General features: G+C 50.9%; 1 protein-coding gene across 1 annotated transcript; it reads left to right on the plus strand.

The window, feature by feature from the left end:
• The first annotated feature begins 1,806 nt into the window (after positions 1–1,806).
• LOC143220061 (uncharacterized) lies at positions 1,807–13,372 on the plus strand. Its single transcript, XM_076445807.1, has 2 exons — positions 1,807–2,482; positions 13,269–13,372. Exons 1-2 carry the CDS (start codon positions 1,807–1,809, stop codon positions 13,370–13,372), a joined length of 780 nt encoding a protein of 259 aa, XP_076301922.1.
• The last annotated feature ends 1,054 nt before the right edge of the window (positions 13,373–14,426 follow it).

Genomic DNA, 14,426 nt, shown 5'->3' on the forward strand with positions numbered 1-14,426 from the left:
TATAATTGCACTTTGCAATGTAACGGTGGCACCGTTTTTAACTATGAATATTAAATAACTTTTTTTGTCACGGCAAACGTTTGCAAAGACTACAATTCACATTCCATCGTGTCCTATTTATTCATTGCTACCCTTAGAGATAAGGGTGATGTCTAGATGACGTAAGAAAGAAGGGGGCGGTGCCTAACAGCTTTGTCCTTGGCCTCGATGACGTAATGCTTGTGCAATACCAAAGCAGTATAATCTTTCAGAGGGATTGTCCCCCTCCCCGCGAAAAAATATGATGTAATATATGCTTGCACAATACCGCTCTGCGGTACCACCCCTTAAGTGATGACTCAGCAGCTCTGTCCTTGGCCTAGATGACGTCAGAAAGAAGGGGCGGAGCCTAACAGCTTTGTCCTTGGGCCTAGATGACGTAATGCTTGTGCAATACCAAAGGAGTATCACCTTTCAGAGGGATTGCCCCCGCTCCCCGCGAAAAAATATGATGCAATATATGCTTGCGCAATACCGCTCTGCGGTACCACCCCTTAAGTGATGACTCAGCAGCTCTGTCCTTGGCCTAGATGACGTAAGAAAGAAGGGGGTATGACTCAGCAGCTCTGCCTTTGACCTAGATGACGTCAGAAAGAAGGGGGCGGTGCCTAACAGCTTTGTCCTTGGCCTAGATGACGTAATGCTTGTGCAATACCATTAAGTGATGACTCAGCAGCTCTGTCCTTGGCCTAGATGACGTCAGAAAGAAGGGGGCGGTGCCTAACAGCTTTGTCCTTGGCCTAGATGACGTAATGCTTGTGCAATACCAAAGGAGTATCACCTTTCAGAGGGATTGCCCCCGCTCCCCGCGAAAAAATATGATGCAATATATGCTTGCGCAATACCGCTCTGCGGTACCACCCCTTAAGTGATGACTCAGCAGCTCTGTCCTTGGCCTAGATGACGTAAGAAAGAAGGGGGTATGACTCAGCAGCTCTGCCTTTGACCTAGATGACGTCAGAAAGAAGGGGGCGGTGCCTAACAGCTTTGTCCTTGGCCTAGATGACGTAATGCTTGTGCAATACCATTAAGTGATGACTCAGCAGCTCTGTCCTTGGCCTAGATGACGTCAGAAAGAAGGGGGCGGTGCCTAACAGCTTTGTCCTTGGCCTAGATGACGTAATGCTTATGCAATGCGGTACCGCTCTCCCGTGAAAAAATATGATGCAATATATGCTTGCGCAATACCGCTCTGCGTTACCACCCCTTAAGTGATGACTCAGCAGCTCTGTCCTTGGCCTAGATGACGTAAGAAAGAAGGGGGCGGTGCCTAACAGCTTTGTCCTTGGCCTAGATGACGTAATGCTTGTGCAATGCGGTACCGCTCTCCCGTGAATTGGAAAGTTCCTCAGCACCGCCTGGATTGAGAAGTGGCTTAGAACCCGCCTATATACCCTACTGACATATCTTTGATTGCTGCTGATTCACCCATAGGCTACATTCTCGAGGTGGATCTAGAATATCCGCAAAGTCTGCATGATGCTCACGCTGACCTACCATTCTGTCCAACACGTGCTAAACCACCTGGTAAAAGAGAGGCCAAGTTGCTTGCAACGTTACATGATAAGCAGCGTTACGTGATACACTATTATAACCTGCAGCAGTGCACACGCCACGGTCTTCGTATTACAAAGATTCATCGCATCCTCCAATTCGCACAGTCACCGCGAATACATAGAATTAAATACCCTGTTTAGAACAAATGCCAGTAACGATTTTGAAAAGAATTTGTACAAATTGATGAACAACGCGGTATTCGGTAAAACTATGGAAAATGTTCGGAATCATGTAGACGTAAAACTCGTGACACATTGGGATGGGCGGTATGGTGCAGAGGCAATGATCGCGAAACCAAATTTCCACAGCCGCTGTGTATTTTCCGAAAACTTGGCTGCTGTGGAGTTGCGTAAAGTCATGGTGAAATTCAACAAGCCAATCTATGTGGGTATGTGCATATTAGATATATCCAAAACCTGCTTGTACGAATTTCATCATGAGTATATGGTTCCTCAATATGGTAAAACTTGTAAGGTAATGTACACAGACACCGACAGCTTAATTTATCATATTATGTGTGAGGACATTTATGAAACCATGAGGCGCCATATTAACCGTTTCGACACAAGCGATTATCCGATAGAGAATAAGTATAATATCCCACTTGTAAATAAAAAGGTTCCCGGCTTGATGAAAGACGAGAACAATGGGATGATAATGACAGACTTTGTTGGGCTAAGAGCAAAAATGTATACATTGCGTGTTGATGGAAAATCTGATACAAAAAAAGCAAAAGGTGTAAAGACTAGCGTTGTAAGGACAACCATAACGTTTGATGATTACATGCGATGTTTGCAAGATGAAATTGCTATGAGTCGTACACAGACATGTATACGATCGAAATTGCACAAAGTGTATACTATATCAGAGCGCAAAATTGCTCTCAGTCCATTGTGACGTGGCAGCTTTGCCGACGTCTGTCCGAATCCTCTTAACCGAGACCGGGTCACTCGCGAGCCGATACGAATCGAAGCGAGCGTAGCGATCGATCTCCCTGGAGACAACCGGCCTCCAGCGGCGGAAAATTTATCGCATTTGAATGTCGCGCCGCTGGGCGCGACACGAAGTTTCAGGACCTGCTCCCTTGCAAGGGGAGCCGACACCTATCCGCAGCTGCTAATTGGCGAAAGCCATTACGGGAAGACGCCCGGCCGACCTATCACGCAACGGCGCGAACGAGGAAGACAACGGGGATTGGACCGAGCTCGGATTCACCAACCCGGAGATGCCGACGAGGAAATGACTTCGTAGGGACGTTCACCTGCCCAACCTTGCCGACTCTCACCCGGGAAAAGCCACGAGAGCTCACCTGGAATAGCTCGGGTCCATCCCATCGCCCCCGCAGCGTTATCGGACGCGGCCCCGGGAAAATGAACAATTGTCGGAGGCCCGGGTCCGAATTCCCTGAATTCGGCCCTGTAGCGAGGAGCCACGCGATAGGTCCGGCCGTCGTAGCGGCGAGGATAGATGAGGAAGTAGTGGGGGACGCCCCGTTTCCGCGTACCGAGCCGACGCGAAGTGTGTCACTAGGACGAAGGACCCGGTTAGCATCACGTGTTCTCTAACCGCGTTGTTGTCAAAAAGTTCTGTGCTACGACCGCCATTGTCGGGCTTGAGCCGTGCCGTTTGGTAAGTACCGGTCATAATACTGCGACTAAAGTTCTGTGAGTGCTCGTGTTGGCTCGGGACGTCGTTTGGAAGGTTCTGTAACCTATTTTGCGCGGGCTAAGTGCTTCGGCGCGTCCGGGGTCCGAGACGAGTGTTCTCGTGCCGGCGCCGAAGCAGTGTGTCGTAGCGATCCCGAGTGGTTTTGCGGGACGTACGAATTTCGATTGCGGCCTTGTAGATTCACGATCCTCGGAAGTTCCACGGTGGGACGACGCGACGCGCCCGCTTCGATCTCGCTACGTGTTTGCCGTTCTCGCCTAGTCTCTTCGCATTGCGACGCGTATTCTATCGGGGCTCGGCGGAAATCGTGCCTTTCCAGGCTTGTATCATTCACGCGGAATCCTGTGACCGCCGAGTCCGACGCGAACCGGGAATATTACGCGCGATCGACCGAACAACCGTCGAAATCGATCGAGATCGCGCCGGCAGCCATCTTGTTTGCCACCGGCTCTCGCCGGTGGCCTGTCAACGTTAATTCCCGAGATAATAAACGATCTTTGTCTGCCGTAAATGTCTCGATTCATTCTTTCCCTGTGAGAAACGTTCCCGTCGCGGGGAATGCCCCGTCCTTCATACCACGTGTAACCTTGGGCCCTTCTACCGCTATCCCAGGTCGCGCAATCCTCGTGTGTTCGGAAAAGTGATCCCTCGGGTTTGAATCCCGATTGCTATCGTGTGGCACGTGTGCGTGCCTGGCGCCCGTAGGTTCCATTTCGAACGCTCGAGGGAGGACGATTTCGAATACGCGAGTGATTCTTTGTCCCGGGAGGACCACGTGTCGCGCGACCGAGCGTGGCCCGGCCGTCAGGCCATAATTTCCCGAGTCCGGTCACCGGTCCTGTCGAGAAACGGTGAACGGCGTGACAAATTGGCGCCCGAACAGTTCAAATCTCTCGCAGAAGAAGCGATTTGAGAAAAGGCTTGTTCGTGGAGACACGGGGAGAAGCGCGGGGCTCTCGCAGGAGAAAATATATTATCAGCGAGGAAAGGCGAATCGCAGAGACGAAGCGAGCCGCGGCGTAATAGAGACACGCGACCCGTGTAAACATTTTTTTTCTCTCTCGTTCATTCAGTCGGGAGAATCGAGCCAGCACGGAATTGTATTACAATTTGATATTTACTGTCTGCAAGGTTCACCTTGTAATTGTTTCGTGTGCCATTCCAGCGGCTGAGCGTAAATACCGGGTGACCAAAATTACATTGATTAAATATTGGATTATTTAACAGATTACTATTTTGGGAAATTTAATAGTTTATGGATCGCAGTATTTATTTATTTAATGGTTGAATAAGTTATTTATTTATTTATTTATCAATTTATTTATTTATTGTAAAAGTTCTAGTCAGTTAATTTATTCAAATTATTTATTTATTAATTTATTTAATAATTTATTTATTGTAGACGGATTTTATTATTTATTAATTTTTTTTAACGTCTCCAAAGAGGTTTAGGGGGGGCAACCTTCGTAGTTTGTGGGGTCTCGCGGTCGGTTGCGTGGTACGGGCGACTATCGCACTTGCTGGTACGGGACGCGCCAACGAGTGCGACCCACCAGCAAGTCCAGGGTGCCCCTCGCAGACCGGCACGCGGGATATAGCACGCGGAGGTTGTGCCGCTAAATCTCGCCCGAGGAGACACAAATTAATCAAACAATTATTTTGTTTTGTCGGGGTCACACGCTAGAAAGGGAATTAGTTATCGAGGCCCGGAATGACACACGACTGAGTTAATTGATGAAAAATTGATTGAAATTTACTGTGTATTTTCCCCATAAATTTTGTCGCCCACCCACATGTTTTTTTTTATGATGTTTTTTTTTATGTGTGGTGTTGGGGGAAAGTATGGTGTTTGAGATGTCAATGTGGTAGCCTAGACGAGTGCCGTCTTAACCTCGATTAGATTCGTTCGGGTTGTATTTGTGATTATCGAATTGAATTGGCGAAATATCGTACACCCCTCAAGTATGGATTACGACGGCTAGCGCTGGCCGAGAAAAGGAGGAGGGGGTACGACGGTTAGTTACAGAAAACGCGTATTAACACTGTCGACGGGCAGTAGAACGCGATTAGATTACTCGATAGGAGACTTACTCTTTCCTGCCGCGAAGATAAGAAAGATGAATTGCCGGGGGAAGGCCGCGTAAAGAAAATCGGATTTTTCGCTTGCTCGCGGGTACGAAATAGATACGCGTTCTCTCTCTCGAATAATTTCCGCAATTAGCGGGGCGGTCATTCGTGTATCGCGGCCGGCGAACCCGATCCCTATCCATCATATCGTACGATACACCCGCAACCAGAGTAGTCAGGTACCGAAACCCCGGACAAATGAGAAGCCTACTTAATATACCGAAAAGGGAACGGTCCAACTCGGAAGAGCGATCAGTTTACGGAGACGCGATGGAACAGGAATGGGTATCCGAAGCGGGCCCCTCGGGGTACGTAAGGGGCAACAGAGAGAGGTCACCCCCCCACGAAGTAATCCTCCCAGTCCCCACATCCCGAGTACCGAGCGGAGCGAGTCCTCGAGACCTTTATTACCAGGGAACACCCATCGTCGACATAATGCGACGATGGAAATTGAAATTCACCGGAGAACCGGAAGAGGACCCTGAGGAGTTCTTAGAAGATCTAGAGCTACAACGGGAGTACTGTAATATCGCAAGAAGCGATTTGTTACGTTGTTTAGCGGTATGTCTCGGGGGAACCGCAAAGCATTGGTACAAGGAGGAGGGGGCGGAGTGTACAACCTGGGAGGAATTCGCGGAGGCTTTTAGGGAATTTTTCGGGGAAACGGATTACCAGGACACTCTGGTACGCAGAATAAAAGATAATTATCAGGAGAGGGATGAACCGGTGCGCGAATACATTATGAAAATGTCGGTCTTGTTTAAGAGATTACAGCCACCGTGGCCGGAACAGAAAAAAGCGAAGCGGTTATATTGGGGCGCGAAACCATCCCTGCAGCGTTCCGTAGCGATCGGTTCGATAGCTACGGTGAGAGAACTGCGCAAACAGTTAATTGAAGCTGAACGGGAGATAGAGCAAAGGAACAAGAATGGGCTGAAATCCTCGCGGGAGGATCGCCCCGGTTCCGCTTCAGATTCCCCCCGATACTCGCGCTCTAGATCGGAAACGCGGAATAGATCAGTCCGTTTCGAGTATGCGAACGCGGTAGCAACCACCAGCGGGGACGAGACGGGAGATTCGGACGCAAGTTCATTTAAATCTGCCGGGGGGAGCTCGAGATCTGGATCGGGAACTCGCGAACCCAAGGCGGCGCTTAGGAAGAGTTTTCCACAAGCCACGCCGAAGGGAAACGAAAAATCCCGACCCGGTAAAACAGCACGGGACCTCTCGCGTGAGCCCCGCCCTCGTGCGGCGGAGATGACCGCAGCCGTAACAACAGACCAATGGGATTCGCACGATAAACAACGTGCGAGCGGAGGGATTCGGCTGCAATGTTGGAATTGCCGTAAGACCGGTCACCTCTCACGCCATTGCCGAGAAGAACGTCGGTTACATTGTTACGGTTGCGGGGCGGGAGGTGTCACGATGAAACGTTGCCAAAGGTGTCGACCGCGATCGGGAAACGACAGGGGGAGTCAATCGGAGCGGCCGGAGAGACTCCACCCGAATTGATATCGGCCCGCGTAGTAACTGTCGGGGACAAATACCGCCCTCCTTTGCTAACCGTAGACGCGTTTATCGGCAAAATGGCTACGCGCGCCCTAATCGATTCGGGGTCGTCCCTGACATTTATTAGTCGGGACGTCCTCGGTAAAGTTAAGGGCACTAGTATCGAGCTCATTAAAGCAGAAAAACCGTGCTATTTCCTTCTTGCCACGGGGGCTTTAGATCGTGCCGAAGACGAGGCACATTTTCAGTTAAGAATAGGCGAAGAGAGACGCGTGATAGCCGCGAAGGTCCTAGACAATCTCGTGACCCCCCTACTGCTAGGTACGGATTCGATAGCGAAGTTCGGCATAATAGCGGAATACCATAACGCTGTCTGGTATTTCGCGTCGCGGCCCGGTGATAGGTTCCGTTTCGAAGACACCCCCCCTAGCGCGGTATGTTGTGGTCTGCAGATTTTAACGGAAAGCGAAAAGAGTCGCTTAGACGCCTTCCTCGAGTCCACGTTGCCGGAATTTGACAAAATGACGGGTATAACGGACTTGATCAGCCACAGAATCGATGTGGGTGACCATCAACCTATTAAACAGCGATATTATGCCGTCTCCCCGAAAGTACAGGAGGCCATATACGAGGAAGTAGATAAACTACTGGCCGACGGCATAATAGAGCCATCGCAGAGTGCCTGGTCAAGTCCGATAGTGATGGTCAAGAAGGCCAATGGTACGTACCGCTTCTGTCTCGATTTTCGGAAAGTTAACGAGGTCTCGAGGAAAGACGCGTATCCGCTGCCGCTCATGACACAGATTCTCGATAAATTACGTTCGGCGAAATACATTTCGACAATCGACCTCAGTCAGGCGTATTTTCAAATTCCCCTGGAAGAGAAAAGCCGGGAAATAACAGCTTTCACGGTCCCGGGGAAGGGCCTATTCCATTTCCGCCGCATGCCGTACGGACTGTCAGGCGCTCCCGCAACTTTTCAGAGATTATTAGACCGATTAATAGGGCCGGAAATGGAGCCGCACGCGTTTTCGTATTTAGACGATATTATTATCGTCACCAAGACGTTCACGGAACATCTCGTGTGGCTCGATAGAGTGTTGAATAAGATCAAAAAGGCTGGTCTAATAATCAATGCGAAAAAGTGCGAGTTTTGCCGACAGGAAGTCCGGTATTTGGGCTTCGTGGTGAGCCGAGAGGGACTAAAGGTAGATGCGGAGAAAGTGCAACCCGTATTATCGTTCCCTCCGCCGAAAAAGGTGAAGCAGGTGCGACGTTTCCTTGGAATGGCTTCTTGGTATAGAAGATTCATCCCGGGATTCGCCACGCTTGCCGAACCATTAAATGGCCTTTTACGGAAAGATCGCGCATGGGAATGGAAGGACGATCAACAAACCGCCTTCGAATCCCTTCGAGACGCGATAGCCTCAGCACCTACCCTCTCGTGCCCAAATTTCGAAGTCCCCTTCACAGTACAGACGGACGCAAGTACGGTGGGATTAGGCGCCGTATTAACGCAGGAGGTCGATGAAGTCGAAAGAGTTATCGCATTCGCGAGTAGGTCTCTATCGGTACCGGAGAGGAAATATTCCGCCACGGAATTGGAATGCCTCGCGATCGTCTGGGCGGTAGAGAAGTTTCGACCCTACTTGGAGGGGTACGCGTTCACGGTGGTGACGGACCACAACAGCCTGCGTTGGCTTAGAACGTTGAAAAACCCTACGGGGAGATTAGCACGGTGGGCCCTGCAGCTAATGGAATACGATTTTAAAGTAGTATATCGGCAGGGAGCCCTGAATAAAGTGCCGGATGCACTATCGCGAGCATTCGAGGGGGAGGGGGTCGAAGAAAACGGGACACACGTTGTGGCAACAATTCGAGCGAATTGGTACGAGGGGAAGTTCGCGGAAGTAGAGCGGAACCCGAATAAAAATAAGGACTGGTCCATTCGGGACGGGGAACTATTTTGCCGCCGTACCGATCTCCTCATCGCGGAAACATTAGGTTCAGATGGGGGTGAATGGAAACTGGTGATACCGGAGGAGCGCAGAACCGAGATCCTGCAGGAGGCGCATGACAATCCGCAAGCAGGGCATCTGGGCGTCGAAAAGACGTACCAGCGTATCGCGTCCCGCTATTACTGGCCTGGCATGTATAGGACAGTGGTTGAATACGTGAGACGCTGTAATACCTGTCAACTCACGAAGGTGGAGCAAGCACTTCCACCAGGGTTGATGGGTCGGCGCCGTGTTGACACGCCATGGTCAGTGGTAGCGGCGGACATAATGGGCCCGTTTCCGCCTAGCAGGACCGGCAATGTGTACCTCCTAGTGATCCAGGATCTATTCACAAAATGGATCGAGTGTACCCCGCTCCGAAAAGCGACCGGCCAGAAGATTGCCGAGGCACTCGAGGCGTTAATCTTTTCGCGTTGGGGGACGCCGGACGTCCTATTAACGGATAACGGTACGGAGTTCGCCAACAAAAGTATCCGGGAGCTCGCGAAAGAATACGGAATCCGACTCACTACGACCCCCCCGTACCACCCGCAAGCCAACCCGATAGAGCGTGTTAATCGAATCCTGAAGACAATGATTGTAGCATATATTGGTAGGGATCACCGAGATTGGGACCTCAATTTACCGCAATTCAGGTTCGCATATAATACCGCGCATCATTCCGTACTACAGGCCTCTCCCGCGTTTCTGAATTTCGGGCGAGAGCCACGACCGGCGAAGTGCGTTAGGGCAAGCGTAGACCCTCCTGTCGACCTCGAGGTGACCTCCAACGATACGTGGAAGAAGAGAGTGTCACAGTTGCCGTCGTTGAGGCACTGGATGTTGGAGAACCTCGAGGACGCGTATAAAAGACAGGCGCACTATTATAATTTACGACGTAGGGATAAGGAATTTAACGTCGGGGATAGGGTGATGAAGCGACAGAGAGTTCTTTCCTCGGCGGCAAATTATGTAGCGGCAAAATTAGTGCCGAAATTTATCGGCCCCGTCACGGTCACACAGAAGTTATCGCCGGGGGTGTACGTCCTAACCGCGGAGGACGGACGCAGCCTCGGCAAAGCCCACATTGAGGATCTCAAGCCATACTTCCCTCCACAGCCACCAACAAACACAAATTGATACCGTAGGATCTTCCCACTTTACAGAATATTGTTCATTCCTAAGAAGAAGATCAAGGGGCATGGACACCTACGAGTGGGTGGAAGCCTGGGTTCGGGCGTTGACGGGACTCCCGAATGTGGAGGACGGGCCCACCATGGAGGAGAACGTGCTCAGGGAAACCCCCGAGGAGGAGGAAGACCCGGCCCAGCGAAGTCAAGAGGAAACATCGGGATCGTCAAGCGAGGAAGAGGAGGACCGGAGGGAAACGGAGGAAGTAAAAGACGTAATCCGGCTAGGACTCCTTACCGCCCTGAGGGCCCTATATCCGTCACAAACGGGCCTGGACGCAGAACCGTCCCTCCAGGACGAAGTGGAACTACCGGGGGGAGCCTCAGTAAGACCCCTCCCGGTAAACAAGCCAACTTCCCGGCCAAGAAGCAAACCGGAGGAGGAAGACATGATTACAGCTTGGGCACGAGCATTCGGCAGAGGGGGACCTCAAGGCCGGGAAAGGTGGGCCAAACTGCTAGACCCGACCTTCAGGGGAATACCGGCCAACGAGCCAGAAGTCAGGCCGGGACCAGCCCCGAAAACACTGCCGACGGCCGTCGTGCCACCCGCGCAGGAGAGGGGACGGCAGCACGAAAGCGTGGCGGCACGTATGCAGCGCATACAGCAGCAAATCCGCCAAGCAGTTGACCTACCGGCCCCGGGAAGACGGGAAGACGTAGCCCGGGGGCCGAATGAGGGAAGGCGAGAGGGAGATCAGGTTCCGAGGGGCGGACCCAAATGGCGGGGAGCCGCGAAGAAAAAGCGCGAGGCGGAGGTGGAGTTCGGCTGCTGGCGATGCCTCAGCATGTTACACACACACACGGAATGCCGGGCACCCCAAAAGTGGGATTATTGTTTCCGGTGTGGGCGACCGTTTTACACGGTAAAGACCTGCCCGGAGTGCGCGGCCTCGTGGAAAACGGGGGGACCGCGACACGACCGGCGGGCAAGACGGTGAACGGCCGCCCAACACTAGAAAGGGGGGACCCCGATATCACGAAGAGAAAACAAGACTGAATCGCAATAAGAGTACATTTTTTTTTTATTATTTATTCTTCTCTTCGTATTACTCCCGCAAGACTATTTCTTTTTGTTTGTTTGCCGCACAAAGGGGAGTGTAGCGGGAATACCCCGTTTTCTTTTTGTACTGACGTAGTGCAGGCATTGCCGCACCGAGTAAAATAATATTGGTTCTTTGTATCGAAAGGGGAATACCCGACACTACCGCGCCCAGGCGCGTATTAAATACTCATAATAAGACAAACAGGAGTCGCTTCATTAACACCTACCCCGCCGTCGTTAGGCGTCCGGGCCAAGCGGGGCCCGGCAAGAGCGTTGGTTTCGTTTCAGATACGGGCCAGTAAAGTCAATAGGCCTCGTCACCAGGAAAGAAGTAAGGAGGTTAAGATTGCAGGTACTTGTCTGGGACTGCAGTTGTCGGGTTCGTACATGTCTCTATGTTGGTTTTGGGTACACCACGGAACTCTGAGGATGATCGATCGTCACCGAGCCCACGAATGAAATGACCGGTAACTGCCAAGCGGTGTGCCCCGGTCTCCTTTAGGGGGAGAGGAGTTGTGACGTGGCAGCTTTGCCGACGTCTGTCCGAATCCTCTTAACCGAGACCGGGTCACTCGCGAGCCGATACGAATCGAAGCGAGCGTAGCGATCGATCTCCCTGGAGACAACCGGCCTCCAGCGGCGGAAAATTTATCGCATTCGAATGTCGCGCCGCTGGGCGCGACACGAAGTTTCAGGACCTGCTCCCTTGCAAGGGGAGCCGACACATATCCGCAGCTGCTAATTGGCGAAAGCCATTACGGGAAGACGCCCGGCCGACCTATCACGCAACGGCGCGAACGAGGAAGGCAACGGGGATTGGACCGAGCTCGGATTCACCAACCCGGAGATGCCGACGAGGAAATGACTTCGTAGGGACGTTCACCTGCCCAACCTTGCCGACTCTCACCCGGGAAAAGCCACGAGAGCTCACCTGGAATAGCTCGGGTCCATCCCATCGCCCCCGCAGCGTTATCGGACGCGGCCCCGAGAAAATGAACAATTGTCGGAGGCCCGGGTCCGAATTCCCTGAATTCGGCCCTGTAGCGAGGAGCCACGCGATAGGTCCGGCCGTCGTAGCGGCGAGGATAGATGAGGAAGTAGTGTGGGACGCCCCGTTTCCGCGTACCGAGCCGACGCGAAGTGTGTCAGTAGGACGAAGGACCCGGTTAGCATCACGTGTTCTCTAACCGCGTTGTTGTCAAAAAGTTCTGTGCTACGACCGCCATTGTCGGGCTTGAGCCGTGCCGTTTGGTAAGTACCGGTCATAATACTGCGACTAAAGTTCTGTGAGTGCTCGTGTTGGCTCGGGACGTCGTTTGGAAGGTTCTGTAACCTATTTTGCGCGGGCTAAGTGCTTCGGCGCGTCCGGGGTCCGAGACGAGTGTTCTCGTGCCGGCGCCGAAGCAGTGTGTCGTAGCGATCCCGAGTGGTTTTGCGGGACGTACGAATTTCGATTGCGGCCTTGTAGATTCACGATCCTCGGAAGTTCCACGGTGGGACGACGCGACGCGCCCGCTTCGATCTCGCTACGTGTTTGCCGTTCTCGCCTAGTCTCTTCGCATTGCGACGCGTATTCTATCGGGGCTCGGCGGAAATCGTGCCTTTCCAGGCTTGTATCATTCACGCGGAATCCTGTGACCGCCGAGTCCGACGCGAACCGGGAATATTACGCGCGATCGACCGAACAACCGTCGAAATCGATCGAGATCGCGCCGGCAGCCATCTTGTTTGCCACCGGCTCTCGCCGGTGGCCTGTCAACGTTAATTCCCGAGATAATAAACGATCTTTGTCTGCCGTAAATGTCTCGATTCATTCTTTCCCTGTGAGAAACGTTCCCGTCGCGGGGAATGCCCCGTCCTTCATACCACGTGTAACCTTGGGCCCTTCTACCGCTATCCCAGGTCGCGCAATCCTCGTGTGTTCGGAAAAGTGATCCCTCGGGTTTGAATCCCGATTGCTTTCGTGTGGCACGTGTGCGTGCCTGGCGCCCGTAGGTTCCATTTCGAACGCTCGAGGGAGGACGATTTCGAATACGCGAGTGATTCTTTGTCCCGGGAGGACCACGTGTCGCGCGACCGAGCGTGGCCCGGCCGTCAGGCCATAATTTCCCGAGTCCGGTCACCGGTCCTGTCGAGAAACGGTGAACGGCGTGACACCATATGATGACAAACGGTATATCATACCCAACTCAACAGAAACATTGCCGTGGGATCATTATCAAATTCCTTCGCAGCTATAAAATTGTTTATATTAAATGTAAATAGAAGATTTTTTTTTTTTCATTAAATAGGTTAAATTGTTTATAATAAATATTCATAATAAATATAAAATTGTTTATATTCAATGTAAATAGAAGATTATATATTTTTTTTCATTAAATAGGTTAAATTGTTTATAATAAGTGTTCATAATAAATGTTTATAATACATTGTCTTTATTTATCCATGAATTATTTACATTACTCAATCCTAACCATTTTACATACACCTTATTTCCTTTTCTACGCAATACTTTCTCCACTAGGTATACATCTGGATTGGCAACGCGATGCAATTCGTGTTCATAGAATCCTCCAGCAACGGGGTTTCCACAGGAATCTTGCAGTAGGTAAGTTACCGGATTAGTTGCTTGTACCTTGACTATCTCAAACACCTCAGTGGTCCAATTTGGTGTGTAACCTTTATCGAAAATGGTCTTAAATTTGCTGATGCGTACAGACTGCCCCACGTTGAATTTCGCTGGTGCAGCAATCTTTATGTTATTATACGCTGTGTATAAGAGTCTGTTGGAAATGGTAGGGGTGACATCACACGGTCGCATTCCAATAGTTCTATGCTTTTGTGCATTGTACTTTGCAACTAGATGAGGTAGCACATTGATCCATTTATAGGTTCCATTAAGTGTAAACTCTTTCCACATGCTATTCTTCAATGTGCGATTGAACCGTTCTACGATGGAAGCTTTCATAACCGAATATGTAGAATAATGATTAATGCCATGTCTCGTCAAAAGTTTATGCATCTCACTGTTGTAAAATTCCTTTCCCTGATCGGTTTGTAAATTTTTCGGACATCGATTTCGAAATATCATTCTGAACGCTGCAGCTACCTCGCCCCCACTTTTAGTCTTGAGCGGTACGCCCCATGCATATTTGGATAACACATCGATAATGGTTACTATGTACTTATTACCACCATTTATGCTTGCGTGAGGCTGCATATCTACGAGATCGGCTTGCCATAGATCGTCATACCCATGGACTAAAACTCGACGTCGTGGAAAAATCCGTCTGG

Source organism: Lasioglossum baleicum, unplaced genomic scaffold (assembly GCF_051020765.1).
Source record: "Lasioglossum baleicum unplaced genomic scaffold, iyLasBale1 scaffold0151, whole genome shotgun sequence".
NCBI classification, from domain to species: domain Eukaryota; kingdom Metazoa; phylum Arthropoda; class Insecta; order Hymenoptera; family Halictidae; genus Lasioglossum; species Lasioglossum baleicum.